Below are 21,483 nucleotides of genomic sequence, written 5' to 3'. Positions count from 1 at the left end.
ATAAAAGTTTTTATTTTCAGGGCTGTTGCAAAGAAGGTTCATAGTACAATCCAAAAAATTAAGAAGGAGGGGAAGATGTCTGAGTGCCTGTTAAAAGCCTTACTGAACTGTAAAACTTTTGAAGAACTAGAACATGTGGTAAGAAACTCTTTTAATCTTTTAATATAATACCTACCTAAGTATATAATTATATGGATCTTTTTATAGTTATAAAAGATCTGGAAATAAAAAGCTAAAATCATCAGCCACCGTTATTTAATTCAACAAGGTGTTTATTCTTTATTCAATAAATATCTATCAAATGCTTTTTTGTGTTTTCTAAGATAGGTGATACACAGTCCTTGTCTCCAAGGCATTTCCAGTTAAGTGGGGGGCAAATGAAAGTAGGTTATGGAATTGAATTGGGAAGCCTAAGGGGGAATGCTGAGCTGGAGACCTAGCTGTGAGCGTCTTCAGCATGTGGTTGGTATTTATAACCAGGAGAATGGAAGATTTCACTCAGGGAGAGTTTGTGGGTAAGCAGGTCAAGATAGACCATTGAGGAACACTAACTTTTGAAGCACGGGTGGAGGAAGGGTGAGCCAAAGGCGGAGACATGGAAAGAGTGGTCAGAGAAATAAGAGGAGAATCAGGAGATGATGACATCTTGGAAGACTAGGGAAGAGAGTCTTAGAAGGAGGTAACGATCAGCAGTTAAGTAAGTAAATGTATCAGTGAAGCTTGGCAAGGTGAGGACTGAAAGATGTATATTTGGTAATTAGGGGATCATTGTGGTTCTTTGGGTTACGACTTTCAACAAGGTATGTGGGCAGAGAAGTCTGATGGCTCAGGTTGAGGAGTGAATGTGTCTTAGGCAGTGGAAGCCTTGTGTATTTGCAGCTTTTGGAGGAGCTCCCTTGGGTTGAGGAGAGGGCCTTACAGTTCTTTCTGTCCAGGCACTGAGGTTTTTTTTTTTAAATAAATAAATATTCAATATTTACTTAATATATAATGAGAGAGAAAGAGACAGAGTGCAAGCAGGGGAGGGGCAGAGAGAGAGAGGGGAAGACACAGAATCTGAAGCAGGCTCCAGGCTCTGAGATGTCAGCACAGAGCCTGACGCGGGGCTTGAACTCATGGACCTTGAGATCATGATCTGAGCTGAAGTCAGATGCTTAACCGATTGAGCCACCCAGGTGCCCCCGGCACTGTTTTTGAGATGAGTGAATCCAAATAAATGCCTAATGTCAAGTGTGTAGAAAAGTATAAAGAATCAGATGAGGAACAACCATCTTTGTATAGCTAGTAGTCTCTGGTTAGTATTAATTTGTCTCTGAAGGGTTGAGAAAAGGATGTCTTTAGCCTCCCCACCATGTCTTCTAATTGTGTGTTTTAATTTTAACTTTTGCTTTTTAACACTGAATGGTGTGGTGTATTTTCTGACTTTTTTTTTCCTCCCCCTGCAGTCAGCTCCATATAAAACTGGGAGCAAAGGCACTAAAGCCCAGAGAGCAAAGCAGTTGGGATTAGAAGGAGCAGCCAGGACACTGCTTGAGAATCCAGGGCAGCTCAATCTGCTATCTTACATTAAACCCAACATAAAAGGTACCAGCTTTACTTCAAGAGATCATCCCTGTTTCTTTTTCTTTTTCTTTTTTTCCAAATTTGAAAACTATGTTAAAAAAATATTTCATTAAGTAATGACTATACAAAAGAATATTATAGCATATAAAGAATAAATAATTCTAATAAAACAAATCCCCATATACCTCCTGCTTAGCCATCCAGCTTCTTCTTTTGATGAAGTGCCTGTTCTAGTCTTTTGCCCATTTTTATTTTGTGTTGTTGTTTCTCTTTTCTTATTAATTTATAAGTACTTTTTAAGATATTCTTTCTCAGTTATGTGTATTATAAATCTTATCTCCCAGTTTGTAACTTCTCTTTTCACTTTCTTTATGCTGTCTATTAAATAAAAAGAAAATAGAAGATCTTAATTTTATTGTAGTTGAATTATTAATCTTGTCAATTTTGCTAACCTTTTCTTTTAAGATAATTGCTTTCTTTTCCTTTTTAAATAATTTTTTCACATCCCAGTGTTATAAAGAATGTCCTATATTATCTTTTAAAATACTCTGTTTCTAAAAAATTATTTAATTACAAAAGTTGTATGTATTCTTTAAAAAGAATTTCAATGATTCTGACATACATGAGTTATAAAGTGAACGCCTGCTTCCACACTTCTACTCTCCAGGTGTAAAGTTTCTTTCTTCTGAAGTGTATCTTCCTCTCCTTTTGTGTGTGTGTGTGCACAAGAGAGAATGAGATGGGAAGAGGGTAAGAGAGAGAATTCTAAGAAAAACCCAAGGAAAGTGACAACTGATGCATGTCAGGATACATTGGTTTTATTGACAAAATAAACCCTAGAGTGAGAGCTTTGAGTAAGCACGGCTTTTTTGGGGGAGTGCTCTGACAGGATGGGATGGGGAGATTGGTGCTCTCCTAATTCCTGCACTCATTCTAGTTTCTTTGGCCTTCTGTTGATTCTTTAGGCTGGGAGACTTAAGTGTCTATAGGGGGCAGTCTCTGATAAGAAATTCCACAGTATGTACTACTACACTGTAGAGAATCCTAGCATACTGTAACCTGTGTTCCTTTTAAACAATTCAGTGTGAGTTTGTTATTAAAAAATTAAGGATGAGTGTCTGTAAAACTCCGTATGTCTGTTCACATACAAATACACTTATCTTAATCTCTGTTTCGAAAAAGGCAATAATTAAAAGAAAAAGCAAATTAGTATTATTTGTGTTTAGAGATGGGTTGAAATGAGTAAAAGTGAAGTTTGTTTAATTTTTTTTTTAATTTTTTAATGTTTATTTATTTCTGAGACAGAGAGAGACAGAGCATGAGTGGGGGAGGGGCAGAGAGAGAGGGAGACACAGAATCTGAAGCAGGCTCCAGGCTCTGAGATGTCAGCACAGAGCCCGACACGGGGCTCGAACTCACGGACCATGAGATCACGACCTGAGCCGAAGTCGGACGCTTAACCGACTGAGCCACCCGGGCGCCCCCCTGTTTACTTTTTTAACGTGTGTTTTTTAGTTAGATTTTCAAATGATTGCAAATTTAATGTTTTAATAGTAGCTGAGACTGTATAGACAAGCATGAAGGTCAGCCACAGTGGGAACTTTCTTGGCCAGTGATAGTAGGTTTTCTTAGAATCAAATGTTGGAGTTTTCGGAATATCAGATGCATAAAGTTTTGTTGTCTGTTCTTATTTTTCTCTTATGGTCGATTTCTTTTCCTTTTACCCCCTTTGGTACAAAGTTTTCCTTAGTTCACTCATATACTGAATTCCTACTGGATAGGTTTGATAACTGTATCTCTGAGTGGCTATATGTAGTGATGCTCATGGACTACATGGTGATGACACTTGGTGATACTTCTGATAATGCGGATCGGTCAAGGCTTATTGCAGCTAAGGTAGTATTAGCACATGTATTGGACTTCCTGTTTGCTTTATTCCCTTTTTCTTTCACTCTTATCATAAATGTCAAAGAATTACAATTAATTCCAAACAATCTAGGTACTGGTTTTTAAAGTTCGCTTGGAGTGTTCTTTTCTTTGCTCTTTTAGGTTATCTACAGACTCATGATCACCCTCAGATCTCTTATTGTTTCTCTAAAGAAGTATTTTCATCATTCCCATCATTTCTCAAAGAAATGTCTAAGAAACCAGATATTTCAGTGTGAAGTAGAAGACACTTCTTGCCACAGACCAACAAGAATTTGATCTGAATCAGAAACATATAGATGCCACAAATGGAATACATCCTAGAATTTCCAGAATATCCCTGTTTTGTTTACGAAGAGAAGTAGCTGATTGCTCTGTTGTACAGAACAGGTAGCCTTAGTGCAGATAAAGTGAAAGAAATGTTGGTCCTTCAGTTTTTGTTAAATTTGTGGAGCTTTGAAGAATCTGTGGCTGGAAAGCTTTCACTACAAGAAAGGAAATAAGATTTTTGGCTCCTGTAGTCCTTATTTTCTCCTGATTTCATTGAGGTGCTAAACTTTGTGGACTTACATTATTCTTGGCTGTATTAAGCCCCAATGACCGAGTCTTTCTGATGGAAGAAGGTGCTTTTTAAAACACACAAGACTCTTTTCCAGTCTTTCTCTTGAGAGGGCTTATGTAATTTGGATGAGTCCAGTGATTGATAATTTCTACCTCCCACTAAGAACCACTGCTCTAAGAGCTCAAGGCACCTCCCCAGCAGTGTTGGTTTTTTGTTTTTTTTTTTTCCTTAAACTTGAATGAGTATCAGAATTATCTGGGATGCTGTGTAACACAAAAGTCCCAAAGCCTAGGAATCTGTGTTTGTAATAAGTACCTAGTGTGATTGTATTCTGGGGTCCTTAGACTATAAAAACATTGCTCTAGAGCTCTAGCATAATTTTAATTATATAAGATTTATTAATTATAAAAAGTTTACAAATTGTGTTCACCCAAAATGATGGGGGCTTTTCAGAGGTCTTTTGTTATAATAGCAAAATCTATAACTTCCTCTTTCTGTTCTCTCTCATCGATGGTTGTTATTGGAGATGGGTTCCATCTTCACTTTTCACTTATCACCCTGGTATTCTCATTAAACTTTGTGTAATGATGCTGTGAGGTGCTTTGGGACTCCAGGAGTTAGTGCATAGTGACTGTTTTTCTAAGATGAAGACTGATCTAGGGAGATAGCTTACCAAGAACAGACATTTATTGACTGCTTACTGTATGTCACAGCTGTTCTAGGTCCTTTACATATACAGCCTTCTACTTCTCAAAGGTAATTCACTCCTGAAAATCCCCTCATGGGGAAATTCTCTTAAAATGTAAACAGAATTTGTATTAATTTTAATCGTTAAATTCCTTTAAAATAAATGTAGTTACTCAAGATTAGTTATAACAAAACTCAACAGCGCATTTCTCTTTGTTAATGACTCCATAAGTCTGTCCTCCTGTTCTCTTCGTCTTTTGTACCTATTACTCATTAAAATTATGCTCTCAGAAAAACCTACTTATGATACTTAGTGCTTGTGTAACTCAAGCTTTAATGCAAGAAAAAAAAGAAGCTTTAATGGAGATAGAACAATTAAGATAGAAGAAACGGAAGAAGGCAATGCAGATGATTTCTCTCAATGTATATAGAAATTGATATCATAGGGGCTATAATGTTCAAGAGTCACTGCTATAAATTAGCAAACCGGAAGCACTTAGAAAGAACATAACGCACCATTGGTAGACAGTTCAACTATGAAATAGATGAACAATCACAAATAGCTCTTGTTTTGTGCTCCTGAGATTTGAGAAATTCAAGTGGGTCATTAAAAATGTGAGTAAACGCCTCAGAAGTCAAAATAAGAATATTAATAAAATTACTATTTGTAAAGGATAATTTTTCTAAGTGGTATGAAATGGTATATCTTAGGTTATGACTCTGTTAATACATATTTCCCATAATACATTTAACCTCTGTAAATACTTCGTGAAGTAGGTACTATTTTGCATTTTTATAGGAAACTGAGGCACAGAGAGGTCAAGTTACTTGCCCAAAGTCAGACATTTGGTAAGTAGTGAACTAGGATTAGACCAGGCAGATGGTTCTAGAGTTGCATTTTTCACCATTAGGTTATATGGTATGTAAAGGTCCTGTATTCTTGCTTTGGAGACTTGTTACTTTTTTTTCAGAGGTAAACTGGTCAGTGCTATGATACTTTTCTGTCTTAAGTTTTTCCATTTAAGGGTTTATTTTGACTGGAATAAATTTATTGTGATTTAATTATAGATTAAAAAAAAAAAACAAAACCAATCTGTAGTTCTTGCTTTTGTTTTCCCTCTTACCCATTTCTTAAAGGACTTTCAGCACTCCAGGATATTGAAACGGGAGTGCAGCATATTTTAGCAGACATGATTGCTAAAGACAAAGACACGCTTGACTTCATTCGGAAATTGTGAGTAACTCTTTTATAGAGTTCTCTGCTTTGTGGACTCATGCTGGTAAGGGTCATATGGTTAGTGCTAACACCAGTGTTCATTAAAAACTTTATTTTTGGACTGTTTTTTGGTAGCAGAACTCTTTGTTCAAGCAGCAGAGCCCTAATACATAAAACAGATAAAAGTAAAGTTGCTTTAATTGAATTCTAGGCAGGGCGTCTGGAACTCTGCCTGCTCATCCTCCTTACACTGAAACCCCTCAATGGAGGGCTGTGAGGAACAGTTTAAAAACTATTGCGTGGTTACACAGCGTGTGCTAGAGAGATCCATGTTCATTTAGAGCGGGTGGCATGCTTTGTGAACATATGTGATGTGTGTACTATACATGTATTATATAATATCATTTAACTTTAATAATAGGTGAAGATAAAAGTGTTGACCTCAAAATGAATTTCAGCTGATGGAGAGAGCAGCTTATCCATGGGATCACAGTCCCAATTTATAAGAGATTAAAACTTCATGACCTAAGCCCTACTTGGGCCTTTGGATTTTATGCCTCATTAAAGAAAGATATCTCAAAACCCTGTTTTAATATATTTTTCAGCTGTGTATCAGCAGACAAGACAGGGTTTTCCAGCAAAAACCTTTATGCTCTTACTCTTTCTCCACATCCCTGGCTGAGTGAGGTGTGCAGAGGAGAGGAAGGGGGAGATGAACCCGTTGACTACCATCGCTTGTCAGGGTTTTTGTTAATCCAAGGGAGAGAACTTTCCTATTTCCTCAGTGGCCCTAGTAGGAATGAGTCAGAGAAGGAGAACTGCCCGGATTTTAATTGTGTTTTTGTAAGTAATTACACTGCTGAATTTGGCCTGTCATTGGAAGCTGTCCCACCACATCCTCTTGTTTCCCTTCTTTTTAGCTTTTACTTGGCTCTGACTGCTTCACTCAGTGGTTAGGAAAGATATCTAGACTAGAATTATCGATCTGGTATCTGTAGATACCAGATGGTATCTGAACTGACATAGGCATTTTATAGGAGGATTGATATACACATAGCTCTGGAGGACCTATGCTAGCATGAATGGGCAGAGTCCTCTTTTGACGGGTCAGTACATTTTTATAGTTGGGCATCATTTAAAAATTTTTCATTTGGTAATGGCTTAAGTTTTTGCTAACGTTATTTCCATAAAAGGTGTTTCTTTACTAAGGCATAGTAATAACTATGCCTTAACTTTTTTTTGTTAATTTTACATTAATAAAATGTATTTGTAACTGCTTGTTTTGTGCATATTTATCTGAACAGGTGCCAAAATAGGTATATTTGCATCCAGTCATCTCTGGCAAAGGTGTCCTCAAAAAAAGTAAATGAGAAAGACGTTGATAAGTTTCTGCTCTACCAGAATTTTTCATGCAACATAAGAAACATCCAACATCATCAGGTAAATAAGGAAACTGCTTATCCATGCTGATAGTAATAATAATGATGATACTTTGAATTTGCCTACTACTTTGGTTTTTAAGGAATTAAAGTTTTTAAGGCAACCATTTTTTTTTTCATATAAATTCTTACAATATTGTCATATCCTTCCCATTTCAAAATGGGGTAACTCAAGACGCAGAAAAGTTGCTAACATTGAGAATTATTAGTAGGGCTGACAATACACTACTTCAGATATTTTGACTTTCTGGCTGGTGATCTTTTGTATTAGACTTTGCTTCTCAGTGTGCTTGGATTTGAGCTCAATTCTGGATCTTTTTCATATGACATACAAATTAGAGGTATTCTGATTTAGAATAAAGTATGAGAGATCTCACTTAGTTGTATAAACATAGTTGTTTTATCTCAGTGTTTTAATTTCATTTTTCAGTTTACTGATTTTTTTCCTAATTGTAGTCATAGGTTGTCTCTACAGTGTATAAAGTGGCTTTTATGTCACATAGGGGAAAAAAAGATTATTTACAAACTGAAATTTTAATTACTGTTTTTTACCTATGTAGCTACTTTTACCAGTGTTCTTTATTTCTTTGCATACTTTTGAGTAATTGTCCAGTGTCTTTTCATTTCTGCCTAAAGTAATTCCTGTAACAATTAAATGTAAGGCTGGTCTATTAGTGGCAGACTCCTTCAGTTTTTGTTCATCTGTAAGGTCTTAATTTCTCTTTCTTTTTTAAAATATATTTTTAATTGTGATAAAATACATGTAACATATGTGTTTAACTTATAATTTTACCATCCTGGTTTTTTTTTTTTAACTTTTTTTTTTTAATGTTTATTTATTTTTGAGACAGAGACAGAGCATGAACGGGGGAGGGTCAGAGAGAGAGGGAGATACAGTATTCGAAGCAGGCTCCAGGCTCCGAGCTGTCAGCACAGAGCCAGATGCAGGGCTCGAACTCACGGACCGTGAGATCATGACCTGAGCCAAAGTCGAAAGCTCAACCGACTCAGCCACCCAGGCGCCCCATTTACCATCCTGTTTTTAAATGTACAGTTCGGTATTGTTAAGTATATTCACATTGTTGTACAGCCAATCTCCAGAACTTTTTCAGGATATAGAATTCGTGGTTGACATTTTTTTTTTCAGCAGTTTGAATTTATCATCCCACCGTCTTTTGGCTTCCATAGTTTTGATGAAGAATCAGCTGTTGATCTTACTGAATCCTTAACACATAATGAATTACTTCTCTTACTTCGAGGATTCTCTGGCTTTAGGTTTGGACAGTTTGATTATAATGTGTCTCACTGTGGATCTCTTTGAGTTTATCCCTCTTGGGATTTATTATGATTCTTGGGTGTGTTGATGAATGTTTTTTTATCAAAACTGGGAAATTTGGGGCCATTATTTCTTCAAATATTCTTTCTGCCTCTCCTCTCCTGGGTCTCCTGTTATATGTATGTTGGTATACTCGATGGTGTCCCATAGGTCTCTCAGACTCTGTTTATTTGTTTATTTTTCTTCTCAGACTTCATAAATCACAATTGACCTATCTTCAAGTTTGCTGATGAAATTCTGCTTCCGCTTGCTCAAATTAACTATTGAACCCTTTTAGTAAATTTTTCATTTCAGTCATTGTAGTTCTTGGCTCAGAATTTCTATTTGGTTTCTTCTTATAATTCTCAACTCTATTTATATTCTGTTTTTGTTGAGACTGCATTCTCTTAATTCCCTTTAGGTCTCTGTCCATGATTTCCTTGAACTTGGAGCATATTTAAAACAGTGGTCTAATTAAGACTAATGTCTGAGCTTCTTCAGGGATAGTTTCTGTCAGTTTCTTTTTTTTCCCCTGTAAATGGGTCATACTTTACTGTTTCTTTGTATGCCTTGTGGTTTTATGTTAAAAACTTGACATTCTTAGTGTTATACATTGCCAACACTGAAAATCAGATCTTCCCCCCACCCCCATCCTTGGTATATGTTGCTGCTACCTTTGGTGGGGAGGTTTGTTGATTTTTTTTTGTTTAGTGCCTTCTGACTTATTTTTGAAACATCTGTATTCATCTTTGTCATGTGTGACCACTGACATTTCTTCCATTAGCTTTGTGGACAGCTAGTTATTTGACAGAGGTTTTCTTAATGCCTGGAGCCAAAACAAATAACAAACTCTCCCCAGTTCTTGCAGATTGGCTGTGTGTGGGTAGTCCTTCAACATTGGCCTAGAAAGGCTGTTTACACCTCTGCCTTAGCTTTCACTTCCTGTTTGCATGGAGCCCAAAGGTCCGTCAAAGGTGAAAGCTTAAGGTCTTTCCAGAGTGTGTGTCTTGTCCCAAGCATGCACGCAGACTGCCGGATTCTCTAATCTATTCAGGAACTTTACAAAGACTCTTTCCCCTTTAGTATCTAATTTTCAAGCCTCTTTTTCATTGAGGTTTTTTTGACGTTTGTTAGTTGCCCTGACTGTAATCCCTACATCTACTGTTAGCCCTCACCCCTCAACACTGTGGCACAATCATTTGCCTTTAAATACTTCTAACAAATGCCACTCAGGAAACGGCTTCTGTCCTGGGGAAGCTCTGAGGCAAAACAAAGGCCAGCCCTTGAGTCTGTCCTTCAGGGAGCCATCAAACAGGTCAAAACACAAGATCACAAATATTTGAGACGATGATCCATGTCGCTCCCTCTGGCCCTAGCAACCTGCCCTAGGAATGAGGCTGTTATCTTCATGGCCGCTGCTCATCTACAGAGCGGAGGAGAGCAAATGGTAAGTTCAAAGTGCTCTTTTACCAAGATTCTGTGGCTTCTTGTTTCTTTAAGTGTTCCTCTGGTTGTTATAAGCTTTTTACTAGGGTCCAGAGTTCTGAAAAAGTTGATTCTGACAGTTTTTGCCAGCTTATTACTGTTGTAGTAGGATGGACTTTTGGAGTTCCCTACTCTACCATGTTAGTGATGTCTTATGTAACAGCATCTTTAAAGTGTGATATGTAGTCCCCTTGCTCTATTCCAAAACCAGAATGTGGCTTTAACATTATAAAGTGTTCTTCTTTACCTCATTTAATGGTTTTTAGCTTGAAGTCTACATTGGTATCAGGATTGCAACCTGTATTTTCTTTCTTTTTTAAAAATTTTTTAATGTTTATTTATTGTTGAGCAAGAGAGAAGGAGGGACAGAGAGAGAGAGAGGGAGACAGAGGATCTGAGACAGACTCTGCACTGACGCAGGGAGCCTGATGTAGGGTTTGAGCTCACAAACTGCGAGATCATGACCTGAGCCGAAGTCAGACACTCAACCAACTGAGCCACCCAGGCTCCCCGCAACCTGTATTTTTTAATGGATATTGATTCCATTTTAATCTTAGCCCTACAGTTATATGAAGTGCCTGGCCTTAGTCCTTTTGCCAAAACTTTCCAGTCCTCTTTTGGGTGAAGCTTATTCTCTAGTCGAATAGAGAGTTGGCAAAGTTTTTCTGTAGAGGACCAGAGAATAAATGTTTTAGATTTTCTGAGCCAGGTGGGTTTTCTGGCAATTACACAGCTGTCATTGCAGCATGAAAGCGGTCATAGATAATACACAAACGAGTGAGCATGGTTGTGTTTTAATAAAATTCTATTTATGAAAACAGGTGTTATCTGGATTTGTCCCATGGACCATAGTTTACTGACTGCTACTCTTCTGTATTTTTCAAGGATGGCATATATGAACAGTATTTTCTGAGTTCTAACACATTCACAATTGTTTCCTATGGGCTTGATACATAGACAGCTTGGATCAGTATATTTTTTGTTTTCACTTTCTTCCCTTAACTTTCTTAAATATGTTGCTCTGCTGTTGTCTTGCTTTGTATGTTGTTTTAGAGAAATCAGATGGCAATCTAGTTCTGGTTCCTAGAAATGCCATAGATGTAGGTCCTGTGTTATTTTATTTTTATTAAGGTTTTATTTTATTTTACTTATTTATTTTTAATTTTTATTTATCTTTGAGACAGAGAGAGAGAGAGAGAGAGAGAGAGTGACAGAGCGAGAGAGAGAGAGAGAGAGAGAGAGAGAGAGTGACAGAGCGTGAGCAGGGGAAGGACAGAGAGAGAGGGAGACACAGAATCCAAAGCAGGTTCCAGGCTCTGAGCTGTCAGCACAGAGCCTGACATGGGACTCAAACTCACAAACCACAAGATCATGACCTGAGTGAAGCTGGACGCTTAACTGACTGAGCCACCCAGGTGCTCCTTATTTTATTTTTAAATGGTTATGTATTTATTTTGAGAGAGAGTGATTGCATGTGAGTGGGGGAGGATCAGGGAGAGAGGGAGAGAGAGAATTCCAAGCAGAACCTGATGCAGGGCTCTATCTCACCACGGTGAGATGATGACCTGAGCAAAAATCAAGAGTTGGGTATTTAACTGACTGAGCCAGTCAGGTGTCCCTCTTTATTAAGGTTTTATAGGAAGATGAAGGGGAGATTTGGAATCAAGAGATTGCCAGTTTCTCCAAACTTGGAAGTGCTCACTATAAACATTTTTAAAATTGAGTTTTTCTTCCATCTGCATTTTACTGTTAAAAGAGAGGATAACGAAAAGATTAGAGTACATTACTTTTTGTGGGATATTTCTCATCATAACAGCTGTTAATTTTTGTAATTTACGATGATACAGATGTGAAAAGGTGTTTTTTTGGTGTAGGGGTAACATGGAGAGTTGTCAATTATCCTACAAATTTTTCTTGAACACTTATTTTATATCAGTTCCTACTTGGAGTGTAGAGGTGACATGGTCTTTGCTCTTGTTGTAAGTATTATTTATATGTTCTAGATCTAACTCTTTTATGTGATAACCGATTTGTAAAACTTTTCTTCCATGTTATGTGTTCTTTTCACTTTCTTTTTTATTTTTAATTTTTTTAATGTTTATTTATTTTTGAGAGAGACCGCATGAGTGGGGAGGGGCAGGGAGAGGGAGACACAGAATCCGAAATAGGCTCCAGGCTCTGAGTGTCAGCACAGAGCCCCACGTGGGGCCCTAGCCCACGAACTGCAAGATCATGACCTGAGCCGAAGTTGGACGCTTAACTGACTGGCCACCCAGGCGCCCCTCTTTTCACTTTCTTAATTGTATCCTTTGAGGTGTAATGTTATTGAAGTCCAGTCTATTTACTTTTTTCCTTTAGTGATTGTTCATGTAGTATTATATCTAAAACCTTACCTAGTTCATGGTCACAAGGATTTTCTTATATTTTCTTCTAAGAGTTTTATAGCTTTAGTTGTTATGTTAAGGTCTAAGGTCAGTTTTGAACAATTTTTGTGTATGATGTGAGGAAGGCGACCAGCTTCATTTTTTTTGCAGTCAAATACCGTACCCCTGTAGCTTCATTCTTTTGAACATAGCTATCCAGTTGTCTGGGCGTCACTTGTTGAAAAGACTGTATTTTCCCCAATGAACTGTCTTGGCATCCTTGTTGAAAATCAGTTAATTCTGGGCATATGCATTTATTTCTAAACTCTTTTAATTTTATTCCACTAAGCTATGTATCTATCCTTATGCCTGTACCACACAGTTGTGATTACTGTTAGCTTTGTATTAAGTTTTGAAATCAGAAGGTGGGAGTCCTCCAACTTTGTTCTTCTTTTTCAAGGCTGACTCTGGGTTGCTTGAACTTCTATATGAATTGTAGAATTAGTTTGTCAGTTTCTGGAGAGAAGCTAGCTGGGATTTGATAGGTGTGCATTGAATCTGTAAATCAATTTGGGGAGTATTGCCATCTTAGCAATATTAAGCCTCTGGTTCATGAACATGGGATGTTTTTCCATTTCTTCAATTTCTTTTAACAATGTTTTGTAGTTCTCAGAGTTTACGTTTTGCATGTCCTTTGTTAAATTTATTCCTAAGTATTTTATTCCTTTTGTTGCTATGGTAAATGGAATTAAAAAAAATACTTACTTTCAGAATGCTTACTGCTAGTGTGTAGAAATCCTGCTGAACTCTTTTTTAGTTCTGATAGCTTTATGGTGAATCCCTTAGGGTTTTCCATATATAAGATCATATTATCTGCAAATAGATATATTTCTTTCTTTTCAATTTAGGTGTCTTCTTTTTCTTTTTCTTGCCTAATTACTCTGGCTAGAACCTCCAGTACAATGTTGAAAATAGAAGTGGCAAGAGTAGACCCTTGTAATCTTAGAGGGAAGGCATCCAGTCTTTCACCATTAAATATGATGTTATCTGTGGAGTTTTTGTATGTGATTTTTATAGCATTGAAGAAGTTGCCTTCTATTTCTAATTTGTAGAGTGTTTTTATCATGAACAAAGCTGGAATTTTGTCAGATATTCTTTCTGCATATGTTATGTAAGAAGATAATTTTGTAATTTTTGTTTTTTATTTTATGGGTATCACGTATTATGCTAGTTGATTTTTGGGTGTTAAAGCAACTTTGCATTCCTGGAATAAATCCCTTTTGATCCTGGTGTGTAATCCTTTTTATATATTTATGAATTTGGTTTACTACTTTTTTATTGAGTATTTTCATGTCTATATTCATAAGAGATAATGATCTTTATTTTTTTCTTGCAATGTTCTTGTCTGGTTTGGGTATCAGGGTAAATAGAGTTGGGAAGTTTTCTATGGTATATTTTGGAAGGGTTTGTGAAGAATTGGTATTAATTCTTTAAATGTTTGGTAGAATTCTGTGGTGAAGCTATTTGGGCCTGGACATTTTCTTGTGGGAAAATTTTAAATTACTAATTCAGTCTTCTTTACTTAATTTAGATCTTTTTGGATTTTCTGTTTTTATTTTACTGTTTGGCAGTCTGTCTTTTTAAGAATTTTTTTCATTTTATTTATGTGATGTAATTTGACGTGCAGTTGTTCATAGTATTCTGTTATGATCTTTTTTATTTCTCTAATTTCAATAGTAATGGCCCCCCCCTTATTTTTGATTTTGGTAATTGGAATGCTTCCTCCCTTTTTTCTTGGTCTAATAAAAGGTTTGTTAATTTTGTGACATTTTCAGAGAACCAACTTTTGGTTTTGCTAGCATTATTTTCTATTATTTTTCTGTTCTCTTTTTATTTTCCCTCTATATTATTTCCTTTCTTCTACTTGCTTTAGGTTTGTTTGCTCTTCTTTCTTTTTTTTTTTTTTTTAATTTTTTAATGTTTATTTTTGAGAGAGAGAGACAGCATGAGCAGGGAGGGGCAGAGAGAGAGGGAGACACAGAGTCTGAAACAGGCTCCAGGCTCTGAGCTGTCAGCACAGAGCCTGACATGGGGCTTGAACTCACGAACCATGAGATCATGACCTGAGCTGAAGTTGGATGCTCAACCTACTGAGCCACCCAGGTGCCCGTTTGTTCTTCTTTAAAGGAGTGTTTTTAATATATTTTAAGACAGTTACTCTTTTAATATATTCATTAAGAGATAGCTTGAACTGAATTTAAATTTTTCCTTCATTTGTAATCTTTGTTATTTGGGACAGAGTAGTCTTAGAAAAATTATTATGTAAAATGAAGAAAATACATACCTCACTGGTGGCTTTGAAAATTAAATGAGGTAAGTATTTAAAGTGCTTAGATGGACTTGACAATTAGTAAATGCTAAATAAATGGTGACAGTTAGTAGTTACTGTTCCACATGGGAATTTGCATGTTTGTAAATCTCAGCCATAAATTTTCACAAATGTGAAAAATACATTTTTTAACTCCAGATGATCAAAAATTTTCAATTAATCAAATCTGAAATGAGATTCTTAGATCACCAAAGTCTCTTTCTGTGAATGTCATAGGCTTTATACCAGTATTTTATTAAAATAATTTTTTTTTAATATAAAGAAGTGATTATTTTTAAATACATTTTGGTAAATAAATGAATGAAAAATTCATATAGCTCTAGACTGGATAACTGCTCTTTTATTTCACAAATGTTGACTGATTAAATTGACCATTTATATATTTTGTGGATCATCAGTCTTTGCCATATATGTTTTCATTCAGATCCTGGCAATTAACCGTGGGGAAAATTTGAAGATACTGACTGTTAAGGTCAACATTTCTGATGGCGTGAAGAATGAATTCTGTAGGTGGTGCATCCAAAACAGGTCTGTTTATAGATTTTTAAAGAATTTCTTTCTTTTCTAAAATAAATATAAATGTTGTGTATGTTTCAATAGGAAACAGGATGATTTTTACTTAGTACTTTTTTGTACTGTTGGAATCTTATAATAAGAGTGTTTTCTCTTATGAAAAGCTAAATTAACAAAAACATGCTGTATATGACAGATCTGAAATGTTTTGATCATTAAGGATAATTGAAGCAAAAATATAATTTGTCAGATATTATAATATAAATCTCTAAAGGTATATATGCAGTTTACCTAAAATATTTTGCACAGTAAAAATGATTGCAGTTAACATTAAATTTATTGGAAATTTCAGAGAAATGTCTAAGCTTATGTAACTTTTTATTATCTTTTTTCATTTGTTAACAGAACCTTTTAAAATTCCACCATATGTTTGTATAGAACTTCTAACTTTTAGTTTTCCCTTTTCAGAGTGTATTTGATCCTTATAACAATCTGGTTCGTTGGTAGAGCAGATTTGTAGCTGCCATTTTGCGAGTGAGAAAAGTGATACAAAGGTCAAGAAGATTGCCTGGCAGTTAGGATATGTAATTCTGTGTAACCTTAAGTTAGGGAGATTGCTGGGAAAGCTATTTGAAGAGTCGGATGAATTTTTCTTTGAGAGGAACCAGTACTGTGTACTTTAGAAATTAGCTCTCTCATCCAACATAGTACTTTCATCAATTCATCGGAAGCCGCTTTGCCAAAAACCAGTTCCATGAAGGATTAACTTGCTTAATGACCAAATAATGCTAACCAAGGACTCATGAAGTGAAATGTCTATCTCAGTGTTACTCAGTAGGTAAATTGTGTAAGCTAATTATGTTATAGCCATACATGGAATTCTGTGCAGCCATCTTGAAAAGTTGAGATAGAGCTGAACTTGAGATACAAACATGTCTTACTGGGTTAAAAAGACAGCTTATAATTAGTATTTATAGTATGGTTTCATTAATGGCAAAAAATGTCTGTGTGTAAGAACATTTTTTGGAAAAATACAAATGATCTATTCCATAGCTCTGGTGTGAGATTTTAATTTTCTGTTGTATACTCTCTTGTGGATTTTGTAGGTGTTTTTTTAGTGAATGTTTATTTTCTTTGTAAACAAATAAATTTCATTAAAAATAAAAAGGAAGTAAATAAATACCTAAAAGAAATCATAGATTTAAACAGTAGTGTGAAGAAATTAGATAATTTTAATTTAAAATATGATGAAACTCTGAGATAGTTGCATAGAAAGAACAAATCTTGAGGCCCCTGGGTGGCTCAGTTGTTAAGCGTCTGACTCCTGATTTTGGCTCAGGTCACAGTCTCATGGTTCGTGGGACTGAGCCCCGCATCGGGGTCTGTGCTGATGGTGCGGATTGGGATTCTCTCTATCCCTCTTTCTCTGCCCCTCTCCCGCTCGGCTCTCTCTCTCTCTCAAATGTAAATAAGTAAACATTTAAAAACAAAACAAAAAAACCCAAAATTCTAAGAAGCAAATATATCTGAGTTTGAATTCCAGTTATATTACTTCTTACCCTTGTGACTATGAGCATGTTATTTCTTTCTCAGTTTCATTATTGTCTAAATGATAAGTAATACCTTTTTCACATGTTTGAGAGAAGTAAATGATAGTCCATTTAATTGTGTAGCCTTCAGTGGTATTTGTTATTACAAAGTAGTGGGATTATTGTGCATATTTCCTTTTTAGAAATATCTTTTATAAATAGGGGGACAACACCTATCTTATTTTCCTATGAATATTCATAATACTCAGTATCAGTTAAGGAAGTATTAGTTATGGTTTTAGCCTATTATCTTCATACTGAGTAGATGTTAAGGAGTGGTTTCCTTACAGTGATTTAAATGGTTTTTCTTGGCTCATCTATATTTTATTTTATTCAATTCTTCCTCAATTGAATAATTGGTAATATTATTTAACCTATACTATAATACTTTACTATGGTATAGTGATATGTTTCAGTTACATTCTAGAAGTTTCTCTGTATATAGATAATTGAAGAAACACCTCTATGGGAAGTAAAAACCCAAAACAAGAGCTAGCTAAATTATTTCTCTAGGAACCAAAGAAACATTCTCAGGGAATTGTTTTCTTTTTTTAAAACACATTTGAATGACTGGAGATGCTTACTCAAATCTTTCCTTCTTCATCCTCTTCTGTTTTGTTTATTCTCTATGCCCCTTCTTCTTTCACCTTCCACCTCTCTCATGTATTCATCCATTCAGGTTATATGCTAGATGCTGGAGATCCACCTGTAGCCTTATGCTACAGATAAATACGCTCTTTGTCCTTGGTGACAATATAGTTTAATGGAGAAGATCTTGACAAATGGTTAAGGGTATGCTGAGGTTATAAAGGAGAACTGCAGTGTTTCATGAGTCTGTAACAGGGAACCCTAATGGAGTCTGGGTTGCATGCATATGTAGGTCAGAGACAGAAGGAGAGGAACAAAAAGCAACATGAAATGACGATTGACTTGTAGGCATGGGCCGGATCGATCATACCTAGCCTTCTAGACAGGGAAGGACTTTGTTCTTCTTTATCTTAAGGGTAATGGAAAGCCAATAAAAGGTTTAAACAGAGGATTATCATAATGATCAGTTTGCATTTTAAGATCACTCTGACTCAGTATAGGGAATTATTTGGAAGGAAACCAGAGTAGATGTGGAGGCAAGAGATAAGGTTTAAGGAAGACTGTTGAGGCTTCCAGAAGGATCAGATAGGCAATGTTAAGGATTTCTGGTTTCTTCCTACTTGCAATGGGGAAACCTTGGTTTGGCCTTAAAGGGAATGATCCCCAGCAGATATCAGGTACATATATCTAAAAAAATCTCTCCTTTAGGGCCTTCCTGCCTCTAAGGACTGTCTTCCTATCTTATTGTCTCATGACCCAGGACTGTGTTCTCTCCTAACTTGCCAAGCTCCATAGCATGATGTATAAGACGCTTAGTGATCTGGGCTCTGCCATGTTTTCTAGCCCCCTCTACCCCCCCACCTGCTCCTGGCAGTTATGCTCTAGCAGTACTAATCTACTTGTAGTCACTTAGACTCATCATGTGCTTTCATGCCTCTGTGCTTTTTCATATGCTATGGTTTCTTACCAGTATGCTTTTCTTTCTGGGTCTTGTTTGATAAAGCACAGTTAATTTTTTCAAAACCCATCTCAGATGCTTCTTCTGGGACATCTTTCTTGACATTGGGCTCTCCAAATTAATAATAACAGTAATAATAATATTAATTTGAATATTAATTATGTGTATCCAATTCATATCCTACTCCTCCCTACCCCTCATGCCCTCAGATAAAGGTGACAGTAGAGAGTTACAGAGATTTGTGTGGAAAGATGTATGTCCTGAAAGCACTTTCATTTAAATTAAAAAACAAAACTATATGCTACTCAGATAATAATCTTCTATGGAAGGGATTCAATTAGTTATTATGAAATCTTTGGTATACTATATAATTGATTCTTGAATGTTTATTCACTGAAGTTTAGTTAATTTCCTACCTGAGATAAGTAAGGGAGATGACAGTGTCCCTAAGGTATATTAATGGTTTATTTTATTATTATTTATAAAGTAAATATTTATTAGTGGTTTATATTTAAGAGTCATTGAAGGGCAAGGGCAGAGATACTCTAGATGGATGGAAACACAGAAGGGGTAAGGCTGAATCTGTCCTTTTTAGCTTATGCTTTTCTCTTATTGTTCTCTATCCAGTGTCCACTGACATTTATATCCATCAGCATATGTGCAGATACACTGCATGGTAGAGCACTACAGCCTGAGGAGTAGAGTGAGTTCTACTCAGGAATGGCAAGAGGCAAGAGTTAAAACAGAGTTTGTCCTTTGCTCAGTCTACTCTCTCAGGAAGAGATAAAGAAATGGGCAAAGAGGATACATGTTTGTCTTAGCTTTGATGCCATAACAAAATACCATAGACTAGGTGGCTTAAAGAACAGAAATTTATTTTCTCCCAGTTCCGGACACTGTAAAGTCAAGGTGCAGGCTGATTTGGTTTCTGGTGAGAACCCTCTTCTCGGCTTGTAGACTGCTGCCTTCTCACTGTGTCCTCACCTGACTGGGAGAGAGAGGGATGGAGAGAGGGCAGGCTCTCTGATATCTTTTCTTTCAAGGCACTAATGCCATCATGAGGGCCCTTACTCTCACGACTGTATTTAAACCTAATTATCTCCCAAAGGCCCTATCTCCAAATAACATCTCACTGGGGGTTAGAACTTCAATATATTAATTTTAGGGGACATAATTCAGTTCACAGCAGTGCATTAGTCATTTTCTGGTGACTTTTTTTTTTTCTGGTGACTTTTTTATATCTTAATGTTTTCACCATTATTAATAATGCTTCGGGAGACTCTTCCCAGAATAAGAAAGTTTTTTCCTCCTTTAAGTTTTATGTGTGGCTGTGGTTACCAGGTTTTTAAAAATAAGAACTCCAGATGTCATAGTAATAATTTCCAGACATCACAGTCTTTCCTCACAGATTATGTTACTTTGGCTTCGATAAAGTTTTCCCCCTCTTCTGTTCCACTTCCTCTCCCCTCTTCCAGGAGCCCTTTCATGGTCTTGTTATTGTTACATCAGTTTTAGTGTAGGCTTTTCTTTTTTGCAGGTGGAGACCACGTGGCTTTGCAAGGCCGGAGTTAATGAAGATCTTACACAGTTCACTGGATGATTCTTTTAAACGCCTTATTTATCCTCTCCTCTGTAGAGAGTTCAGGTATGCATCTTATTTAATTTTATATACCATTTATTATTATGTATGGTAACACATACATTACCATTAAAGCATGAAGTAAATATTTGCTGATCCACTAACCAGTCCAAAGAACTGAGTCAGAATCACAAAGTAATTATAGTTAAGTCTCAATTTCAATCTGTAGAGGCAGTCACATGCATAGATCACAAAACGTAACTCTTAGTTACAACATACTTTTCAAATCTTGACCACTTAATGTATACCCCTTCCAGTCTTACAATACCAGTTTTGCACTTCGACAGCCAAGACAAGCAAATGGTTTTATTGATGAGAGATTTGACTTGGGAATAATAAACCAAGAAGTTAATGAAGAATTTAATTGGAAGCGGTTTTTGGAGATAAGAGAACCAAAGACACCATAAGGAAATCCATGGAGCACATGATGCATTTCTTACTATGAAGAGAGAAGGCTAATATATACGTTTTTAACTCCCAACTGGGAGTTATTTGGGTGAATATTATCAGCAATGATGAGTGAATATTAGAGGAGATGATTAAAGTGACCATCTAAGTGGACTAGCAGAAGGACTAAGAGTTACAAAGAACTGCGGAAGAGCTAAGGTGCAGATTGTGAGTTTTTGTCGGGGAGGAGACGGAAAGAAGTTGTGGGAGGCAAAACCCTCTTTCCTGCTTCTCTCTTGCCTTTGTAGTCAGTCTTCAAACCCGCCATTCCCTTCTATATTCCTTCCTATGTGCTTTAGACTTTTCTTCATTCTCTTTTATGGGTTTCAGCAAGGATTACTTGAGAGTAGATTTCCAGCCATCTCTTCAAGCTCACTAGAATTGATAGCAACCTTTATAATGTTTGGCTGTTTTTCTTTTACTGGACTTGGCCATTGACTTTGGAGGTGTTATGAGCAGGGTTTGAGGAGGGGCGCCTGAGTGGCTCAGTTGGTTAAGCGTCCGACTTCGGCTCAGGTCATGATCTCATGGTTTGTGAGTTCGAGCCCCGCATTGGGCTCTGGGCTGACAGCTCGGAGCCTGGAGCCTGCTTCAGATTCTGTGTCTCCCTCTGTCTGCTCCTCTGCTGCTTGCACTCTGTCTCTCACATTGTCTCAAAAATAAACAAACATTAAAGAGTGGGGTTTGAGGAGGTACTATTGAAAAAGACACACAGCTTTTTTAACCAGCTTCTTTTTATCAAAATCATGCATTTTCTTGATTCATCCTTCATAGCTCAGTTGTCCCTTAACAATATTGTTTCGG

At 36.4% G+C, this 21,483-nt stretch overlaps 1 protein-coding gene across 7 annotated transcripts in view; it reads left to right on the top strand.

Annotated features, from left to right (window-relative positions):
- SRBD1 (S1 RNA binding domain 1) overlaps positions 1 to 21,483 on the top strand; it is a 204,855-nt gene that overhangs the window by 30,183 nt on the left and 153,189 nt on the right. For all 7 annotated transcript variants that reach the window (XR_006200646.1, XM_042932179.1, XM_042932178.1 and 4 more), the window contains exons 6-11: positions 21 to 138; positions 1,446 to 1,584; positions 5,876 to 5,972; positions 7,259 to 7,394; positions 15,370 to 15,473; positions 20,131 to 20,238. Coding sequence is in view for 6 of the 7 variants with exons in the window: in XM_042932179.1 (XP_042788113.1) it covers positions 21 to 138; positions 1,446 to 1,584; positions 5,876 to 5,972; positions 7,259 to 7,394; positions 15,370 to 15,473; positions 20,131 to 20,238 (702 nt within the window). In the remaining variant the exon portion in view is untranslated. The remainder of the gene's footprint in view (positions 1 to 20; positions 139 to 1,445; positions 1,585 to 5,875; positions 5,973 to 7,258; positions 7,395 to 15,369; positions 15,474 to 20,130; positions 20,239 to 21,483) is intronic.

Source organism: Panthera leo, chromosome A3 (genome assembly GCF_018350215.1).
Source record: "Panthera leo isolate Ple1 chromosome A3, P.leo_Ple1_pat1.1, whole genome shotgun sequence".
In the NCBI taxonomy this organism is placed as follows: domain Eukaryota; kingdom Metazoa; phylum Chordata; class Mammalia; order Carnivora; family Felidae; genus Panthera; species Panthera leo.
Note: the sequence above shows the minus strand (reverse complement) of the source record. Positions and strands in the feature narration are given on the sequence as shown.